The following is a 20,596-nucleotide window of genomic DNA, read 5'->3' on the forward strand; positions in this document are numbered from 1 at the left end:
TTATATTAAGGGTATTTTAATGTGTTAGAAGTCTGTTAGTCTCTTTAGTTGAGGAATTAATTTGGAAATATTATTTGGCCTCTCGAGGTACAGAACCAGTTTTGTAGCTTCTTGGCTTAATATTTATGTTGTCCCTGTGGTAGTGGAATCTTAAAGTATTTCTGTTTCTTATGTACTCATTATTTTGTTTCTTTGTTTGTGTTTTGTTTTTGGCAATCTAGGTTTACAGCTCGACCATTAGTTGAGACCATATTTGAAAGGGGAATGGCCACTTGTTTTGCATATGGGCAAACAGGCAGTGGAAAAACCCATGTAAGTATTTCTTCTACGTATCAGCATGTACAGTGCATTGCACTAAATTCTGTGAATAACAGAGATATAAGTTACAGTTCTGTGACTGTAATCATGTTTATTTTGGTGTTTGTTTTTTCTTATTTTTTATTTAATATAGACTATGGGTGGTGACTTTTCAGGAAAGAACCAAGATTGTTCAAAAGGAATATATGCACTTGCAGGTGAGACTTTATGGTCTGTTGGCTTTTTACAAGCAAGTTGAAATCATTGTGTTGTCTTATATTTTCTACAGTCTTTTGTACAAACATTAGGAACTGTGTATTTGGTAAATAGAGTGTTTAAAAAATAAAATAAAGATTATGATTGAGTTTACTACCTGGGGCCTTCAGCGTTTTCCATTGCAATCTGGCAGTATAAACTGGAATGACTTAAACTTGGTTAACTTATCCTATGTGCTTTATTCTCAAATTATGAGAAATGCTGGGTATAATGTATTAATGAGTATCATATGAAAATGCGTAACTAAATTTTGGTTTATTTTGGAAATATATTTGCAGCTCGAGATGTCTTTTTAATGCTAAAGAAACCAAACTATAAGAAGTTAGAACTTCAAGTATATGCAACATTTTTTGAGATCTACAGCGGTAAGGTAAGGAAGTATCTTTTCAGAGAAAGATCGTGAGATTGTTATGTAATTATTGGGATTTTACCTTCTGAATGCTTGATTTCAAATAATTGTTTACACTTCTCTTCCAAACATTTTGCTATAGGGTTTGAAACCATTCTCTTTTAAATTAATTCCTCTCCCACTGTTCTATTTTTCTCCCCCTTTCCACAAAGTGTTTGACCTGCTGAACAGGAAGAAGCGGCTGAGGGTGCTAGAAAATGGTCAAAAGCAAATCCAGGTGGTGGGATTACAGGAACGAGAAGTCAAATGTGTTGAAGATGTTCTCAAGCTTATTGAAATAGGAAACAGCTGCAGGTATCTCCCATAGCTTCCACCAATTTTTCATTGTAAATTAATGAATTAGAACACCTTGTGTTATTTTCTGTCTTTGCCAAGTGATGGCTTTTTGATAAGCAGTGGGTTTTCTGAAAATATTGGCTTCAAGGAGTAAGTCTACCTGCCTTTTATGTAAAGATAGAGTTTCCCTGCTTCTTAGGGACACAGAAGAGCAGACTTTTCTACAGTATATGAACTGTTTGCATTTATGTAACTAACTGACTGACTTAAATTCACATTGTTTGACATCTGGAATGCTGCCAGATTCTTCAGTTTTAAAAAGCCTTTATGTGTAGTGACAGAGGTTAAGCATAAAATTTTATTCTTTGTTAAAATGTAACTTCATATTTTTTAAAATCAGTCTTTCGCATGGACTGCTGCTTGATCAGATAAGGAATGCCATCGGCAGTTTTACATGTAATCTCTCTTATTGGCTGGAATAAATAATGCATTTATGCTTACTTTTAACGTGATGGTAACATACTAAAAATCTTCACTTTTTCTTTAAAGCTGGAAAGAGAGCTGTAACTACCATGTACTCCACATTATTAGGATTATCTCTAGTGTCTGTCAGCATGTTAGATATGTTACCAGTGTAGGTAAGAAGAAACAGGACTCTGCATTGAAAGCATGTAGATTATTCTGAAAGTAACACCTCTTACGTATTTCCATGGAAACTACATCAGATAAAGAGAGCCCAATAAGTGCTATTTGATAGAGCAAATTCTCAGCTACAAAAACAGTTTCCCAGCATAATCACCACCACTAGTTTTGCGTTTTTTGCCAGTGGTGAACAAGAGCCTACAGGATGTGCTCAAAAATCTTCATGGCCATCTGGAACGTGGCTTGTCTTTCATGCTGCTGTTGCCACTGGTGAAACATGCCTCTCACCATCTGATTGTGCTCGCATCCACTGTCTGATCTCCAGCAATGTTCAGCAAGAGTCAGTGCATGTCAACCTTTTTTTCCCACATAGAGGAATTTGATGATGCATCTTTGCTTCATCTGCACTTCGTATTGGATGGCATTTTGTCAGACTGCTGCTGTCTGTCACATGGCAACAAAATCTAATGGAATAATGGTGGAAGGTTCAGCCTCTACTGCCATACATCAGACATCCACCCTGATGTTATGGGCCAACAGAATAAAGCAGGAGGCATTACTTTCAGAACAACCCTCATACATGTATTACGTATATGTTTAACATGTGTGGTCCTTCACATCCTTGTATGTTCCTCTCTTATCTCTTTTTATTCAAAGGACATCTGGTCAGACATCTGCAAATGCACACTCATCTCGAAGCCATGCCGTGTTTCAGATTATTCTCCGAAGGAAAGGGAAATTGCATGGTAAATTTTCCTTGATAGATTTGGCTGGAAACGAAAGAGGCGCTGATACTTCCAGTGCAGACAGACAGACGCGTCTGGAAGGAGCTGAAATTAACAAGAGCCTTTTAGCACTCAAGGTAACTGAAATGTTTCCATTGCATTTGAATAGATGGAACCTTTCTACTTAAAATAGCAATGTCCATTAAAACAAGTGTTTTTTCAGGCTTTGCTTGTATACATTGTCTACTGTTGTGACAGGTAAAATAATGCATTGATTGTTTTTCCTCTGAATGCCTGGAGGAACACCTGGTCATTACCAAGTAGAAACATTGCAGAAAATTGTACTATCACTATTCATGTAGTTTAAAACAGAAACAAGCAAACAAAACTACTTTGAATTTTGAAGACTTTTCCAATGTATGTCTAAAACGGAAGATGTGAGGAGAGTTAGCTTGCTTTGCCACTTAAGTTCTGAAATACTAACTGGAAATATTTCTGCTTGTCTCGGTATGTTGTGTGTCTGTGTGTATATGTATATTTTTAAAATAAAAGCATAAAATGTTGCTTGTTCACTGCTGTTAATAATTCACTGAGGAGGAAACACCACAACAGCAGTTTATCCCGAAAGAACTAACAAATGGATTGAGTTAATTCTTTATCAGTGAGACCTGGTTTTGACTACTCTCCATAGAAAATTATGTGATGCAATTACAGACTTTCACACATTAATCCAGAACTCATCAATAAATGTTGCTTTAATGTTCAAATATGTTTTTTCCTAGTGCTTTGCAATGTTCTGAAGGGATTCAATCTAAATATTCTTTTTTTCCTGCTTCTAAACAAATTTTACAAAAGACAGTAGTATGTCATTACAGAACTGTGTGGCATGTTGAAAAAGTGGAAGCAGCAACTCCTAAACTGTGGCCTGTTTTGATGTAATATCAAAATAAATAATGCAGGCAGCACTGTGTTGATTTTATCACTCTTTTTTTTCTTTCTTTTTTTCCCACACGTGATTGAATAAAGTTGTTTTGTTTTCTTTTTACTTAAGAAATTCATAAAATAAGCACACAACTCTAGTGAGCATAACCATACAACATAGTTAATTTTCATACAATTTGTCTGTTTAATTATGGTGAAAAACTATGCTGGTGCTGTACTGGTGATTGAAATCTAGTGTATGCACAGAAGGGAAAATAAAAAATAAGTGATGGTCTTGCAGAAGTCTTAACAGCGGTACAATAAGATATAACTGTTTCACGTTGATATAATTTTCCATTTTTCAGCTGTCTCAAAAAACATTGCACAGTTTGTGCCACTCATTTTCAACACCCTTGAAGTTATTTTCAAGTTCGTATTAAGCTGTTATGTTCTGAAGAGTAAACTTTGGTGCTGATCCAAGATTTGCTATTCACACGTGTGATGATCCAGTCTTAGCATGTTCAGATGTTGATACAAAAGGTTATTTCTGTAATGTCTCTACATGGAAGTAGTGTTGCCATTTATTTGGTTTTCTGAGCTATGATGAAAAGAAAAAATGTATTTATATAAATATTAATTACTTACTTAAGTTTAAAAGGTGGGGGAGTCCTATAGTTCTTATGTAATTAAGGAGACAATGCAGTTTTGTTTTGTTTTGTTTTTCTCCCAATAATAAGCTTAATGAAAACCCCTGTAATAAATTATAGTAGCTTAATTCGCTTGTAAGTTGCTGTACCAGTAATTCAGCATATACATTTGTTACTATCTGATCTGTTTTTTCCTTATATAAATATAGTAGTAACATTCAAAGCAATTCAACAACTTGAAATATTTTAAAGCAGAAAATGATATATGTTTTGACGTACCTTCCAAGTTTGACTAGCTTAGTATGAAGTTACTATGCATGTGGCCTTTGGAAGATTTCATATTGTGTCGTGCTGTTTTCATCTGACCTGTAAAGAAAGTCAACAGCAGAGTCAGAATCATGGCTATCGCTTTTAATTGAGAAAAGTTAAGGCATCACCATCCAGACTTCTGCTGGTGGAGGCTCTAGGTCATTCAGGCTTTTATAGCCGGTAGTCAGATATGGTTGTTAGCCTTGAGGCTTAACAGCAAGACTGAAATTGTTGTTGTTGGATAGAGTATATGTAGAAGTTTTGGATGATATTCATGAAATTCTTTAGGTTCCTAGGTTTGTTTTAGGTTTCTGCCTCTCTACTGAACTTGCAGGGGGGTAAAAATTCTAACAATCCTTGAATCAAAACTTAAATGGTAAACTTTAATGATATCTTAGAGAATGGCAAATTACTATGACATGTATTATCTGATATTTTTTGAATTGCATTTTTATTATGTGTTTTTCTTAGCACCGGTTAAATATGTTGAAACCTCTTTGTTTTTTCAGGAGTGCATTAGAGCCTTAGGCCGAAATAAACCTCATACGCCATTCAGAGCAAGTAAACTTACTCAGGTGCTAAGAGATTCATTCATTGGAGAAAACTCACGTACCTGTATGGTAAGTTTGGTTAACTGTATGTATTAACAATTGCATAGGGAAATGCTAGTAGTACAGGATATTGTGTTTAGAACTGGTTGTTTGCTGCTGGTAATCTTTTGCATTTAAGCTTATAAGCCTAAGAAATCAAGAAAATGAACTATTATATATAGAGGGACTCTTTCAGCAGAGGTAACTTGTTCCCCCCTCTTATTGCCTGTTCTACTTTTCTAGCGAGGGACCCAGATTGGTGGTGGTGTTTTTATGTAATAATGTCTTAATTGTTTAAGAGTATTGTCTGTAGAATCAGACTGTTGAAAAAGTGATGTAAGCTGGAAGTAATCTGATGAGTTACAGTCTTTAAATGATGAAAGTAAATTTAGAGTTGGTATCACAGGCATGAAAGTATGCTTTAGGCTGTAGGAGGTGGGGATGAGCTATATGGGATGAGTAGTTATGTACTGTGTGTATATTTGCCTTGGACTTAAAAACAGAATTCTGTCAGGGAGTGCCAAGGAGAGATGAAGGCATCCGTGGTCTTATTTGTGCCTCTGTAACATTCCACCCCGATGGAAATGCAAGTTCTCTGCAACAAATAGTGGCTATTAGGCTTGTTTGTGATGGCCACTTTTCAGATTCTTTGGAATCACTCTGTAGGCCACAGACGTCTGCACACCGTTGCATGAAAACCATACTGTTAATGAAGCCTTGTCTTCTCTTTAGTTTTTTTGGTATGGCCTGAAAATGGTGATAAAATAGCATTTTTTATTTATCTTTTACTCTCCTTCAGTTTTCTAATGAAAATATGGGTTTATTTTCTTTGCTATGAGACGTGACTTCACAAATCCTATTCAGAATCAGAAAGCAAAAGCAAAACAATGCACTGCTAGCTAATGTATCTACAGTACCAAAGAAGATTTGGAAAGTTAGGAGTGTTGGGAACAATTTTCTGTACAAAGAAGGATTAACAGTTGCGGGTATTTCATGAAGTGCTCACCAACACCCTTAACAGTCCTAGAAGTGCTTACAAGGTGTTTTCTTTTTGCTGTAGCCTCTTTATTTACTCTTCTTTTGTTAAAGGTGCCACAACTCTTTTTTTTTTTTTTTTCCTGTTTAAATACACAACAATCAATAACCATAAAGAATAATCCAGGATCTAAGTGCTTTACATACCTGATATACTTGATACAGATCATATTCCTTTATTTTATGTTCAATACGTTCTGCATTAAAGACTCCCCCATGAAAGTGTGTGGAAATGTGAGTGAATTATTTTTATCATTCATACAACTACAATTGTATCTGAAACTATCAGAAACGTGAAGTCACCATAAGTATTCTGTCTTGAATATTATTAATTACTGCAGTTACACCTTGGATATTGTATTATTGTCACAAGGTAACTAAACAGAATAGTCCTTTTAGCCAGTTCTGCATCCTGGATGTGCTGTGGTCATTGCTGAAGATTCAGGCCCCACAGTCCTCCAGGTTGGGAGCAGGAACTTGGGTACTTCAGCATCCCACAAGGGATGTTGATTCCTCTTTGATGGCTTATAAGCATTGTAGACTGAAGGTGGGAAGAACTGTTTTTCCTCATCTTAAAGATATTTCTGTCTATATATAGATTCCATCCTTCTTGGCTGAATTTATGAATGAAGAAATAAGTGGTGGAGGGGTCAGAACCATCCTGTCCTTCCTAGATTAGGTTTGTTGGGGCATAAGAACATGTGATTTAGTGAACGTTTCTGTTCAGCAGACTGAGTCTTAAGCCCTGAAAGTTGTATCAGCACTTGCAGTCTCACTTGCCTATAGCAGCTGTTCATTATGTGCTTGAAGAGTTTGAGCAGTTTCTTGGCATTGCAGTAGTTGCCATGTGTGGAGTACCTTGAACATTAAACTGATGGAAGTGATGCTTGCACCTTTCTCATAAAATGGTCTTGGAAGGGTTTTAGGAGTTTAGAGTTTTTTGTTAATTAGTACCTATGATGCTTTACTGTGTTTATCAGCATTAGAGACTTAGACTTAGTGTATGTATTAGCTCTTCAGACTTTCTAACTTCTTTCCACTGCACAACTTTCCTTTCTCCCCAGTAGGAGAAATTTCTCTCAGGAATTATTTGCACAGTAATGTCAACAGCAGGATAAAACAGAAAACCAGGATTATCTATTCTTCACCAGTTTTGGTCTCACAACTTGCTTCTGCCAGCAAAAAAATTAGCGTGTAGGATCATAGAGGTGTTTGTTGTGGTTAGTGCCTTTATGGCTGTCCTGAAAGGAGCAGAAATGAAAAAATCAGAGTGCTGAGAAAAGCTAGTACAAATAGTAATGCCACTGTTGTCTGATTGTTGTATTTGCTGAGTGCTGAAAAGAAGGTGAGAGATTCTAGGTATTTTATTTAACCAGAAAAGGAAAATCATAGGGGTTCTAGATATATGTGGTAGGTTAGATATGAAGTATTATCTACAGATCATTTTCAGTTCAGAAAAAGAAAATGCCTAAGGAAGATACTTAAAGATACTAAACTTGTGTTTAAGTACTGTTGTGGACAATAGCAAAAACATCTCCCAAATCAGTATGCAGTGTGTTTGAATGGAGAACAGTCTTTGAAAACAGATACTTTAAGGGAAAAAAAAGAAGAAAGAACCCGACAACAAACAAAGCAACAAAAACAAAAATGGTAATGGTATGGAGGATACAATAGACTTATTTTTTACTGAACGGTATATTTCTTTTTTTGAGAAGTTTTACATTTTCAGTTAAGGTTTTGCATTTACAAGTTATGTAGAGGCTGCCAGATGAGGAACGTTGAAGTTTACATGGATTCTCGATGTGCCAGGTTATACAAAAACTGACCTGATGGCTTAACTTTATGTATCTGTTCTTGTGATGTCATTGTATTAAGGCAACATTACACAATAGATGTTTGTTCTTGTAGAGGAACTTGCATGAAACTGGGGATTTAAGGGGAAAAGTTTATTTACCTTCATCTACAGTTTCATCCGTACAGAAGGAACCTATTAACATTTTACACGTTTTCTGCAGATTGCTACGATTTCTCCAGGGATGGCATCATGTGAAAACACTCTGAATACTTTGAGATACGCAAATAGGTATGGAAGATGTTAATTCTTGCAGATATATGTATATACATATGGCTTTTCAATACTGAAGTTTGGAATACTGTCATTCCATGATGTAGAATTGTTTTAGCTCCTTGAATATTTTGGAGTGTTTACATTTTATAATAAGATTAAAAACAAAATAATTTAGTCACTTTTTTTTTAGCCATAACAGAAGAATGAGTAGAAACTGCATTTAAGCAGTTTTCCAGAGATAAGTATAGCATGGAATGCAAGGAGTGTAGAGGATGCTGCAGTTGTTGCCCCTTTTATGAAGACATCTCCTCTTGCTTTAGGGGGTTGCTGTGTACTTGTTATTCATAATGATTCTCGGGAGTGCTGGCAAGGATATGTTTCTATGCTGTGTTTTTTCATCCCCTTGAAATTTTGAGGTGTTACCAGCCTATTTGATGTATCTGACAGCTAGATTATTCGTTTAGAAATTCCACTTTTGCTCATCATTATTTTGTACTTCTGAACTGTAGGCAAATATCTGAGATACATAGAGAAGGAGCTGGTTAATCCAACAGTGATTATACCATCATTGTAGAGTAATTATCACCTCCAGAGACTCTCAGCACCTCTGGATTTGCTGCTGCTACAGCTCTATGAAAACATTAGTTTCTCTTCAGTAATTTTAGAAGGAGCCTTTCCCAGCTGCTGTTCTCTTTATTTACTTCTATCTTGTGTGTGCTGCATTTGGTTCTACTATGGTTTTCCAGCAAGACCCAGAGATTGCAAAGAACAAAGGAGGCGAGCTACAAATGGGCTATTAGAAATCCTATTCATTTTTCCAGAATAGGCTGCCACCTAGTGGCCAGGAATTAGCTTTTCTTGCCTGAATGGGAAGATAAGAACAGAACAATGACTGCATCTTCTTGTGCAACCCTGGCTGGCCACCAGTGAGCAAAAAGAGTGCTGGAGAAGCTTACCACTGACTCCTCTTTTAATCTGAATTAGTCCCCAGAGCAAGGGAATTAGTAGAGAATCTGTCTGTTTGATTTCATTCCTTGTGAAGTCTCTTGCAGTAATGTAAAGGGGAGAATTTCATGTTCATCAAGACTCATTGGATTTTCCTGACCCATATAACATATGCATTGTTGAACTGATACCAGAGGAGAAAAAAAAAGTCACTATGAAAACACTTAGACACCAATTTCTTCTATATGCAGTAATTGCAGTGAAACTTTTTCTTCCTCTTGGTGTCACATTTATATGTTGATAGAGGGTAAATGTTTACCACTGTAAATTTGCCTCATGTTTTCTGTTCTTTTTAAGCTTTTTTTTATTCTAGCAATATATCATTTTCATAATGCAAGTAATTTGTAAGTGCTGAATGCCACTGAGTGTGCAGTGTAAAACAGTGAGCAGGACGGAAAGTGTTGTAGCTGGTTTGATACTTTACTTTAAATGGAGCAATTTGATAGAATCTTGAGTGTAGAGCAGATTTTATTAACAGCACAGACTGAAATCCAGCATTACTCTTTTGAAAACACTGCATTTGTAGGCTCCTACAGATTAGCAGAAGTGTTTTAATTTAAATCTTGCTTTTTGTGTAGTTAAGCTATTAAAAAAGAATATTTAAACAAAGTTGTTATTTTAACTGTGTTTACAAGAACATTTTCTCTTAATTTGCTGCTGTATTTTGCTGCTGCAGAGTAAAGGAATTTGGAATTAGTCCTTCGGACATTCCCTTCTCACAGGGTAGTGGCAGTCGCTCTGATCTCTCTCCTTCCTATGAGTATGACGACTTTTCTCCTTCAATCTCCAGGTCTACTTCATTCTATACATGGAATCTTTATTTTTAAGTTTTCGTTTTGGCTATGTAATTTTACAGACCAACTTTTCATTAGTCCCCTTGCCTTGAGTTGCATATACTTTTCATTTTTATTTTGTTTGGCAGGTGATGGTTCTGCATGATCTGCAATCATCTTCCCAGTATTCTGTTCATTCTCCTTAGACATCCACCCTTTTTACCCAGGCTTGCTATTTTCCTTCATACGTTTAAAAAATAATAATAAAATGGTGATGTCACCTTTGCATATTTAGTGGACCAAAGCTAGAAATGTCTTTTTATAGAATAATTAATATATTTTCGAAGTGATTCTAATCAGAGCATATATTCATTCTCTGGGATATTTGGTTTCAAATTGTTTTCTTCAGAATTTTGGTGGATTTACTTATAATAGCTTGTGGGTGCTGAAAGATTAATTTCTTTAAAGCACATTTATATGTACAGGAAAAGAAATATGTCAGGCTTTGAGTGTTGAATGAACTTTTCTATATGTTATTTATTGTTAAGGTCTTGGTGTTGACAGTTTGAAGATTTGTGCCCTCTTAGCATTTTGATGAAGAGTAATATTTCACTGAAAAAATGACTTTTGATAAAAGAGGAACTTCAATCTAGATGTGCCTGAAATTGAATGATCTTTTTTTTTTTTTTTTTTTGGTGGTAATACATTTATGGCACATTAAATTTGTGAAGGTGACATCATCATCCATATTAAATGAATTAATTACACATAAACCTATAGAGCTTTATTTTTAGTGGTTATGTCTACTTTGCATATTAAGTTAGTAATTTGAAAATGAAATATTTTCTGATTGTAGGGTGAAAGAGCTAACCATTGATCCAAATGCTGCAGGGGATATCCGTCCCATTATACACCATGCTCCAAGTCAGATTGATGACTTGGACACCCAGTGGGGTGTGGGGAGCTCTCCTCAGAGAGATGATCTTAAACTGCTCTGTGAACAAAATGTAAGTGGTTTATAGCATGACGTGTAAAGAGAAGATATAAATACAATCTAAATACAAATCCAGGGTAAATATGTATTTGTAGCCTGTTAGCAATTGAGTAACTATAGCATACATCTTCATCTTCTCGCTTTATAGTTCATTCCCATACAGAATTTAAAAATAAAAGTTTTCTGGAAGTGAAGAGAAAATGCTTTACTTTTCTTTACCTTCCTTAATTGTTAGAACTTTGAATGTCTTAGCAGTGCCTGCTCTAGGTTCTGACAGTTATTTAGTGTGCATTTTTTCCAGTATGGCTTCATCTCATATTTGGCAGTTAAATGTATCCTGGGAAACGTATTTAAAACACTTGTGGTTTTAAGCATTATTTTTCAGGCACGCAGCACCCATTTTAAGTTAGTATACATTTCTTTGCATGTAGGAATCATCATTCCTATCCTAAAGAACTTGATTTTCATGATGAGAAACCCCAGTGCCCAGTTAGTGGGAAAGCTGTACCACTGTCCCAAAACGTTTTCCTGGGCTGAGTGAGCAGGGAGCTGTCTTCTGAAGGATGTTTTTCCCTCACTAATGATTTTCAGCTCTTGTCTGGGTTCTTTAAATGTTCAATAGAGATTAAAACTCAATCTGTAAAAATACTGCTGAATGATAGAAAAATCAGTGTTTCTCGGACACTTGGTCTGCAGTTTTTGGCATATTTCTCTCATTTTATTAACTGTCTCTAGAACATGCTCAGTGATTTCTGAACTCTACCAGTGAGCTGACAGATATTATTTCATATCATACTTTTTCATTGTTCACGTGGAATTCAGTTAAGCTTTGTAACGTATTTATATAAATACTTCAAAGTTGTGGTATAGGAAACCATACTGTCATGATAAAAAATTAATTGCAACCTACCTAGCACTTTGATTGTTAACTACTATTGTCTGCAGAAGTCCTGTCTGCCCTACTTTATAAATCTGTGCTCTGCATTCTTCTAGTATTAACTGCTACATACTATATAAATTTTTCTCTTTATGTTTCTTTCTTTATTTCTCCCTAAAAATGAACTTAATCCCAGTTACCTGAAATGTATTGAATTTGTTCTCTCTTTTTTTTTCTTTCTTCATTTCTTTCTTTCTTTTTTTTTTTTTTTGATTATTCTTTGTCTATTGTTGTATCCACAGCAAAGGCCTTGATAGAAAATGTGGTTTTCATTAGGTATTGAAACCTAATGAATTGAAACTATATATTACCATTTTCCCCACTATTTTAACTTGTTTTTCTAATGAGTTTTCCAGTATTCACAAAGATAAGAGACTGGAAATGTTTAATGAATATGAATTGAATTTAAATCAGGTGACATTTTGTTTTTTATTACTCTCTCTCCTCATTTTTAGAGAATTTCTAGTCAAAAGTATAAAATTCTATCTTTGACAAGCTCTGCTTTTTGCATATTTCTTTTCATTTTGCTTGATGTTTTGGAACACATTCCGTGTATTTTCTGTAGCCACATTTCTTTCCAGGCTAACAATTTTGATTGTTTTTAGGAAGAGGAGGTTTCTCCACAGCTGTTTACTTTTCATGAAGCTGTGTCACAAATGGTGGAAATGGAAGAGCAAGTAGTAGAAGACCACAGGACTGTTTTTCAGGTAAAGCACAGAGCTCTGTTTCATTTTATTGTAATCTAAGAATTTGGGTTTTACTAGTCAAAGAGCATATCCCATATATAATGCGAGATATAGTCTAATCTAGTCATTACTCTGCTGCCAGAGACTTGTACTTTTTTTATTACATGAAGTGCATTGTAGTGAGCAGGTAGGACAGTCTACTTAGGAATGTGTCTGAGAAGCAAAATGTTAATACATTTCTGGGATGACAGAAACATACACTTTCCTTTCATCCCAGGAAATGTATCAAAATTTGCTTCTCAGACACATTCCCAAGTAGACTATATAACACTGTTTTTCAACATAGTTGCCACCATTAACTACATATTTTTGCCAGCAATGAGCAAGAGCCTGCATGTTGTGCTTGTCTGCATTTGGCATCTGCATGGCTACCTAGAACATGGCTTTGAAACATTGCTGTCACCAGTGCTCATCTCCAGCAACATTCAGCAAGCATCAGTGAATACCACTGAGTGCCATTTTTTCCATATTCAGGGGAATTCAGCAGCACATACTCATGCTGTATCCGCACTTCAATCCTGCCCATGGTAATTGGGGTTGGAATTGGATGATTCTTAAGGTCTCCTCCAGTGTAAGATATTTTATGATGCTCTGATGATGTCATTTTACCAGACTGCCCCTCATGCTGCCATGAGTTCATCCTTAACTGTCGTACCACTGACTCTGTCATTCCATCCATCTCTGACATCATGGGTCAACATGATGAAATAGTAGGTGTTTCTTTTGGAGCAGCCCTCGTAGAACACTCCCTCCAAGTATCCTTCTGTTGGTAGCTCCCTCTAAGGTACTGAGATCCAGAAGAGACCAGCACTTTTATAACTGTCTGTTTGCTTCCTGTTTACAAATACATAAACATTTTCACTTGCAAATAGTCAGGGTCTTAGGAAGGAATACTCCAGTGCAGTGATAAATCATAAATCCTTTTTCAGTCAAAAAATTAATAGTAAGTATGAGTTGCTGTTTTTCATCAAGAAATGCAAGTTCCTTCTGTTCTTAACCTAAGAATCTTAATTCAGGCTGTACATTTGGTGTGTCTACTGCAGGAGAATAGCAGGACAATAAACCTGTAGGAAACACACACCTCCTCAATGCAGGCATCAGACTTAATGGAACATTGATGTGTGTGCATTTAATACGTTAGGATGGTAAATAACATATTTCATATGTTTAGTTTTGAAATGCTGAAGTAGAACATTCTGAAGTGTGGAAGTTGTACTCCATATGCCATAGCTGTACCCTAATGCTTGAAACTTGCTTTGTCCTAATGCTTGGGGAGACGAGATGCTTTAATTTAAGACTTTACTGCCTGTGTGTGTCCATCTGTCCTTTTGTTGGAGATTACTTCTAATCACAGCAGTCTCTAAAAGGAAATGTGTTCAGGCCTTAGCTGTCATGTTTACGGCCTCGCTAGATGGTTTATGGCATGGGTGGAAGTGTACTGCACCAATATGAAATCTCTGGGTTGTACCAAGAAGAGGTCTTCTATTATCAGCTGTCTCTGGGAAACTGATGATTCTGGGATACAAAATACTCTATCCTGATTAAAAGAACAACAACACAAAAAAACAGTACTCAATAGAATGAATTGTGCTCTAGATGTGTCAGTTGTTCTTAGATTCTTGGATATATATATATACATTTATATTAGGTGAAATTAATTCTATCCCAGCATGAGCTCCATTTTTCCTTAATACATACATGGTGTTTAGGCTATGCTTTTGATATTACTTTACTTCCTGTGCACAGAGGGAAATACTTAATTTTAGTATTTTAGTCCCAGCTTACCTAGAACTGTCAGTTGCTTTCTCTTTTTAAATCAAAGCATTTTTAATGAGATATGTTTGCATGGTTCTGTAAGCCTCAAGCTCCTGGTTGCAGTCTTTGCTTCAAGACTTTTTAAGCGACTTTTTTATTGGAATGCAAAGGTGAATTACATTTTCAGTACTCATACCTGCGTGAGGAGTTACCGTATGCAACATAGAGCTTGAAATAGCTCTTTTTTACATCTTCAGTGAAATTTGGTTTTGGGTATGTATATAATTGTCTCAGCTCCTTGACTGTAGCAGTGAAAGTCCAGGAGGGACTAGGGAAATGATGTTGGCAAGCTAGTAACAGCAGGCAAAAGGAGGCTATTAACTTTTTTACCTCAGTCTTCTCTGATAACTGCTCATCGTGCAGCCCTCAAATGTTTGGTTTGGTAGGAGGGGATTGGGGAAGCAGCATCCCTCCACTGTAAGTGAAGATCAGGTTTGTGACCACCTGAGGAACCTGAATATCCACAAGTCTATGGATGCATCCCAGAGTCCTGAGGGAATTAGCTGATGTAGTCACCAAGCCACTCTTGATGATATTTGAAAAGTTGTGGCAATCAGGTGAAGTCCCTGGTGACTAGAAAAAAGGCAACATCACACCCATTTTTAAGAAGGGTAAAAAGGATGACCCCAGGAACTACCAACCTGTCAGTCTCACATTTGTGCATGATGAAGTGGATCCTACTGGAAGCTATGCTAAGGCACATGGAAGGCAGGGAGGTGATACAGGAGAACTAGCATGGCTTCACCAAGGGCAAGTCCTGCTTGACCAACCTAGTGACTGTTTATGATGATTATCATTGCATCAGTAGACAAGGGACGAACCACTGATGTCATCTATCTGAGCTTCAACGTGGTGAACATTATGAAGCTCAACAAAGCCAAGTGCAAGATCTTGCACCTGGATTGAGGCAACCCTCACTACTGATACCAGCTGGGGGGTGGAGTGTTTGAGTGAAGCCCTGCCTGAAAAGACCTTGGGGCACTGGTAGATGGCAAGCTGTACATGGCTCCAGCAATGTGCCCTCACAGCTCAGAAAGCCAACCTTATACTCTGCTGCATCAAAAGAAGTGTGGCCAGCAGGATGAGGGAGGTGATCCTGCCCCTCTGCGCTGGTGAGGCCTCACCTGGAGTACTGCGTCCACATGTGGAGTCCTCAGGTCAGGAGAGACATGGACCTGTTGGAGCGCATCCAGAGCAATACCACAAAAATGATCCAAGGGATGGAACATCTCTCCTACGAGGAGAGACTGAGAAAGCTGGGGTTGTTCAGGCTGGAGAAGAGAAGGCTCTGAGCTGGCCTGATAGCAGCCTTTCAGTATCTAAAAGGGAGCTACAGGAAAGGAGGGGACAAGACTCTTTAGAGGAGTCTGTGGTGATAGAACAAGGGAATGTGAAATGTGTGCATGGCATTGTTAATTGCAGGGGAGACCTCTAATGGTCTCTTCCATTTCTAAGGATTCTGTGATTCTAACAATGCTGTTACTATAGACAGTGGCAAATAGCCCATAATTAAAACTAAAGCCTGAATGTAGAACCATGTAACATGGCTGATGATATAGCCATTGGAGCACATACATAGTTTTTCTGAACTGAAAATATGGATTCTTTTTAAAACTTTCAGAGTGAGATAATTAAGAGGTAGGAAATACAGTCATCTTGAGTATATGTAGTAAGTAGTCTCTTTGTCTTACAGTCTGTACCCTTGCTAATTTTTTTTGTTTGTTTTGTTATCTTGGTGGATTTTTTTTATAACTGTTACCTAGGAATCTATTAGATGGCTGGAAGATGAAAAATCACTTCTTGAGATGACAGAAGAAGTAGACTATGACGTGGATTCTTATGCTACCCAACTTGAAGCAATTCTGGATCAAAAGATTGATGTTCTGACTGAACTTAGAGGTAGAATGCTTTTAATCACTTTCGCGTTTATTAGCAATGTGTAGTGTGGGCTTTTATTTTGGGAGATTTTTCCTCTTGCACTGTCATGTAGTGTAGAAGAAATGATTGTTCTGCTGCTTAGGAAAAAGTTCACATCTATATTCCATTCATTCTAGTTTGAAAGACAAATCTCTGCTGCGCCTCCAGCAACTTGTTTCTGCAACTTCATTTCCTTTTCCTTTATTCCAAAATGTTTAAGGGAAGAATAAGAAAATGCAAAGGAAATGTTTAAAAAAAAAAAAAAAAATAGTTTCAGGATCTGTGTTGGGCAAAGACATATTGGACCTCGTTCTTTCTTTTTCATTATAGACAAAGTGAAATCTTTCCGAGCAGCTCTCCAAGAGGAGGAACAGGCCAGTAAACAGATCAACCCAAAAAGACCGCGTGCCGTTTGAAAGGGGCCTTTGCTGCTAAAGGAATCCATGAACCCATACTGCTGTAGCACACATTTGTTACAAAACCCAGTGGCCCTAAGAACTCAACTACTTGAAAGTGTAAAAACATTAGAAATGTTTGTGGAAATGTCCTGTTTCTTATTCGCCTGAGTGACATTTTCGATTTTGTGTGAAATGCTCCTATGATGTCTACAAAATGCTTCTAGACCAGACAGCACAACCATGCAGGGTTTAGATCTGTGAAGCACTTTGTTTAAAATATTTCATTTATTCAAATTGTGAATTTTATGTTTTGAAATACTTGCCATGTTTTTAACAATGAAGTAAAACTGTGGCTATTAAAGAATCACAGTATTTCCATATAACTATGTTCAGTTTTGTTACAGAGATCAGCTGTGCAGTTTTAATTGTGTTTGCTTGCATGCTCACCTCACTAGTGGTTGTACGTAACTTCTCTTCTACAGATAGCTGTGCTTACCACTTCCTGTTCTGTGCCTTGATGAAGGCTACTTAACCCTGAATATCCTCCTTCTGAAGCACAGCCTTAAGCAACATTCCTAATTTTGTCAGTATAAATTACTTTCAGCGTATGTACATTTTTAATGTCTTTTGAAACTTTTTTTTGGTGAGTAGTTCATTCATTTCACAGAATGTGCCATATCATTTGAACAGGAACTGCAAGAGCTGTTAGAGTGGACAAACAGCTGGACATTCCATCCTCCTTGTAAAAATATGGATTCTAGATTTATTTGAGAATCATAAAGAATCGTTATATAACGCTTTTCTCAGTTAAAAAAGAAAAAAGAAAAAAACAAAACAATAAACTAGTTGATGTATAATAAAGGGTAATGTCTAAGTTCTGAGGAGAGTTGTATCTTAGGATAATGCAGATATGCAGCATGTGGTATGGTGTGATAATGCTGTCAGAATAAAGGTACAATCTGACCTCTGTGTATGGCTAGGATAACTGTCAAAGTTTGGGGATCTAGCTAAATAAATACTTTTTGGGGATCTAGCTAAATATACTGGCCTTTCACATACTGTTAAATTGGCTTTTGATGCATGACAGACTTACATGTACATTAACTGTAGTTTGCAGGTAGTTTGAGTAGCTCTGTTGCTTTAAAAATAGTAGCTAATACCTATTTTTCCCTTTGCAGTGCCAGCAGCTGAAAAGTGGTGTGAAATTGCATCATTTAAGGATTTGCACAATACCTCTACCTAGTGTTAGCAGGAATTCCGCGAGTAACTAAATTCTGACAAATGGCGCCATGTATATCAGCACTTCTTAGGTGGTGGCACTCAAGTTACTTTTGTGTATCCAAAAGAGATTGACCTTTCATGTAAGAACTTGTCATCAAAGGAAGAGTTGTAGACCTCTCTAGGAGTTCTCCCTGTTTCCTGGAGTTTCTATCAGCAGACTGGGAACTGCTGAAATATTACTCTTGGAATACAAGCCTGTTTGCTTATATAAGGCCTAGAGGGTAATAAAGGGAACGCAATAAAGAGAGAGTTAAATGAGCCAGGAATTCTTGTAGTGTTTAATGTTTGTATCTCCCATAGGAAGGTAGGCTATGGGAATCTCCTGTCGCATCATGGTTAAAAGAATAAAAAAAATTCCTCCTGTGTGTTAACATGAAAACTGAAAAAAAAAAAAAAAAAAAATGTAGATTTTACATAATGTGTTTAATAAATTAAGCTATTAAATGAACTACAAATGAGAATTCTATTAAAGTTCTGTTCTGTTTTGGGGAGGGCGGCACTTGGTTAAACATGTGGATTGATGCACTTTTGATAAGGCCAATGATTTTGAATGGATTTTAAGTTGTAGAAAGTAACTTTCTGTGCAAATCTGTAACATGTGAAGAAGAGCCTAGAGCAGCATCACAACTTGCATCTTGCAGTAGGCCTTAAAGATGTATTACACGTGCTTTGAGAATTTAGTCAAGAGCGTCATTCATCGCAGTTAAAAGAACAGTGGAAAAAAATAAGGCGGGTAGCTTTTGTTAACGGGTGGCAGTACAGGTTACTGCAGGTATGTCCAACCTGTGGCCTAGCTCCTCCCCAGTGCTACTGTGGCAGCAGCTCTGCCCTGCCAAGCAGCACCATCTCCCACAACAACCAAACAGTGGTGCGCAGTCAGCAGCGTCTGGGCTGAACCCGGGGCTTGGGGTTTAGTGCAATGTTAACTAAAGTTACAGCAAGTAATGTGCATTTTATATGTTGGCTGAATGTAATCCTATCAGCAGCAAAAAATAAGTAGCCGTGCTTTCTGTTTTGACAAAGGAATTTGAGGACAGGTTTCAAGACTGTTGAAAAAATCAATGTCTTGTGATTCTATTTTTCAAGACATTACTTGCAAATTTTCAAATGGAATGCATGGAGTTACAATCAGATGTTCAACTCAGAAATCCAACTGACCATGTCTCTTTACCAGACTTCTACAAGCCTTATCTTAGCAGAGATAAATATCCCTTGCTTCACAGTCATGCCTCACTCATGTTGGCATTTTTTGGCAGTACTTAGGTCTTTGAAAAACTATTTTCACTCACCTTCTAACAGCCCCATATGGCCAGTGCCTAAAGCCAGTGGAGAATGGAGGCTAACAGTAGACTGCTGTGGGCTGAATGAGGTCACACCCCCACTGAGTGCTGCTGTGCTGGACATGTTAGAACTCCAGTATTAACTGGAGTCAAAAGTATGCCACCACTGACATTGCTAACGCCGCCTTCTCCATTCCTTTGGCCGCAGAATGTAGGCCACAGTTTGCCTTTTTGCCTTCACCTGCAGAGACATTCAGTACACCTGAAATCATTTGCCCCAGGGGTGGAAACACAACCCAGCCATTTGCCACAGGTTGATCCAAGCTGCACTGGAACAGGGTGGTGAGCACTTACAGTGCATTATGGCATTATGTGGAGCAACGCAGCAAAGGAAGTTTTTGAGAAGGGAAAGCAAATAATCCAGATCCTTCTGCTTGCTGGCTTTACTGTTAAATGAAACAAAGTGAAAGGACCTGCTCAGGAAATCCAGTTCCTAGGTATAAAGTGGCAGGATGGATGTTGTCACATCCCAACAGATGTTCCCGGGCATAGTGGGCTTTTGGAGGATGCACGTTCCAAACTACAGCCTCATTGTAATCCCCCTTTATCAGGTGATGCAGAAGAAGAACAATATTACATTGGGCCCTGAGCAGCAGCCGGCTTTTGAACAGATTAAACAGGAAATAGCCCATGCTGTGGCCCTGGGGCCAGTATGGACGGGATGGGATGTAAAGAACATCCTCTACACTGCTGCTGGAGAGAAAGGTCCCACTTGGAGTTTGTGGCAAAGAGCCTCAGGAGAGACCCGAGGCCGACCCCTGGGATTCTGGAGTCGAGTGCATAAGGGGTCTGAAGAGTGCTACACTCCAACTGAGAAGGAGATCTTAGCCATGTATGAAGGGGGTTTGGGCTGCTTCCAAAGTAGTCGGTACTGAAATGCAGCTCCTTCTGGCACCTCGACTGCCAGTGCTGAACTAGATGTTCAAAGGACAGGTTCCCTCCACCCATCTTGCTACCGATGCCACCTGAAGCAAGAGGATTGTGCTGATTGCACAATGAGCGCAGATGGGAAACCTCAATCGTCCAGGAATCCTAGAGGTGATCATGGACTGGCCTGAAGGCAAAAAGTTTAGAACATCACCAGCAGAAGAGATGTCACGTGCTAAAGAGGCCCCACCATACAATGAACTACCAGAAAATGAAATTTGCCTTGCTCACCAATGGATTGTGTCATAGTGTAGGGAAGCAACACAAA

General features: G+C 37.6%; 1 protein-coding gene across 3 annotated transcripts in view; it reads left to right on the forward strand.

Annotated features, from left to right (window-relative positions):
- The window catches only part of KIF2A (kinesin family member 2A), a 50,281-nt gene extending 31,765 nt beyond the window's left edge, over positions 1-18,516 (forward strand). For 2 of the 3 annotated variants that reach the window (XM_015848794.2, XM_015848793.2), the window contains exons 10-21: positions 222-312; positions 452-515; positions 852-943; position 1,065; positions 1,135-1,276; positions 2,558-2,762; positions 5,012-5,122; positions 8,143-8,210; positions 10,830-10,980; positions 12,510-12,611; positions 16,229-16,364; positions 16,713-18,516. In XM_015848794.2, the coding sequence (XP_015704280.1) occupies positions 222-312; positions 452-515; positions 852-943; position 1,065; positions 1,135-1,276; positions 2,558-2,762; positions 5,012-5,122; positions 8,143-8,210; positions 10,830-10,980; positions 12,510-12,611; positions 16,229-16,364; positions 16,713-16,798 (1,249 nt within the window). In that variant the 3' untranslated portion in view covers positions 16,799-18,516. Of the gene's footprint in view, positions 1-221; positions 313-451; positions 516-851; positions 944-1,064; positions 1,066-1,134; positions 1,277-2,557; positions 2,763-5,011; positions 5,123-8,142; positions 8,211-9,876; positions 9,991-10,829; positions 10,981-12,509; positions 12,612-16,228; positions 16,365-16,712 lie in introns of all 3 variants that reach the window. The other variant, XM_015848792.2, reaches the window with a different exon arrangement.
- The last annotated feature ends 2,080 nt before the right edge of the window (positions 18,517-20,596 follow it).

This window comes from Coturnix japonica, chromosome Z, assembly GCF_001577835.2.
Source record: "Coturnix japonica isolate 7356 chromosome Z, Coturnix japonica 2.1, whole genome shotgun sequence".
In the NCBI taxonomy this organism is placed as follows: domain Eukaryota; kingdom Metazoa; phylum Chordata; class Aves; order Galliformes; family Phasianidae; genus Coturnix; species Coturnix japonica.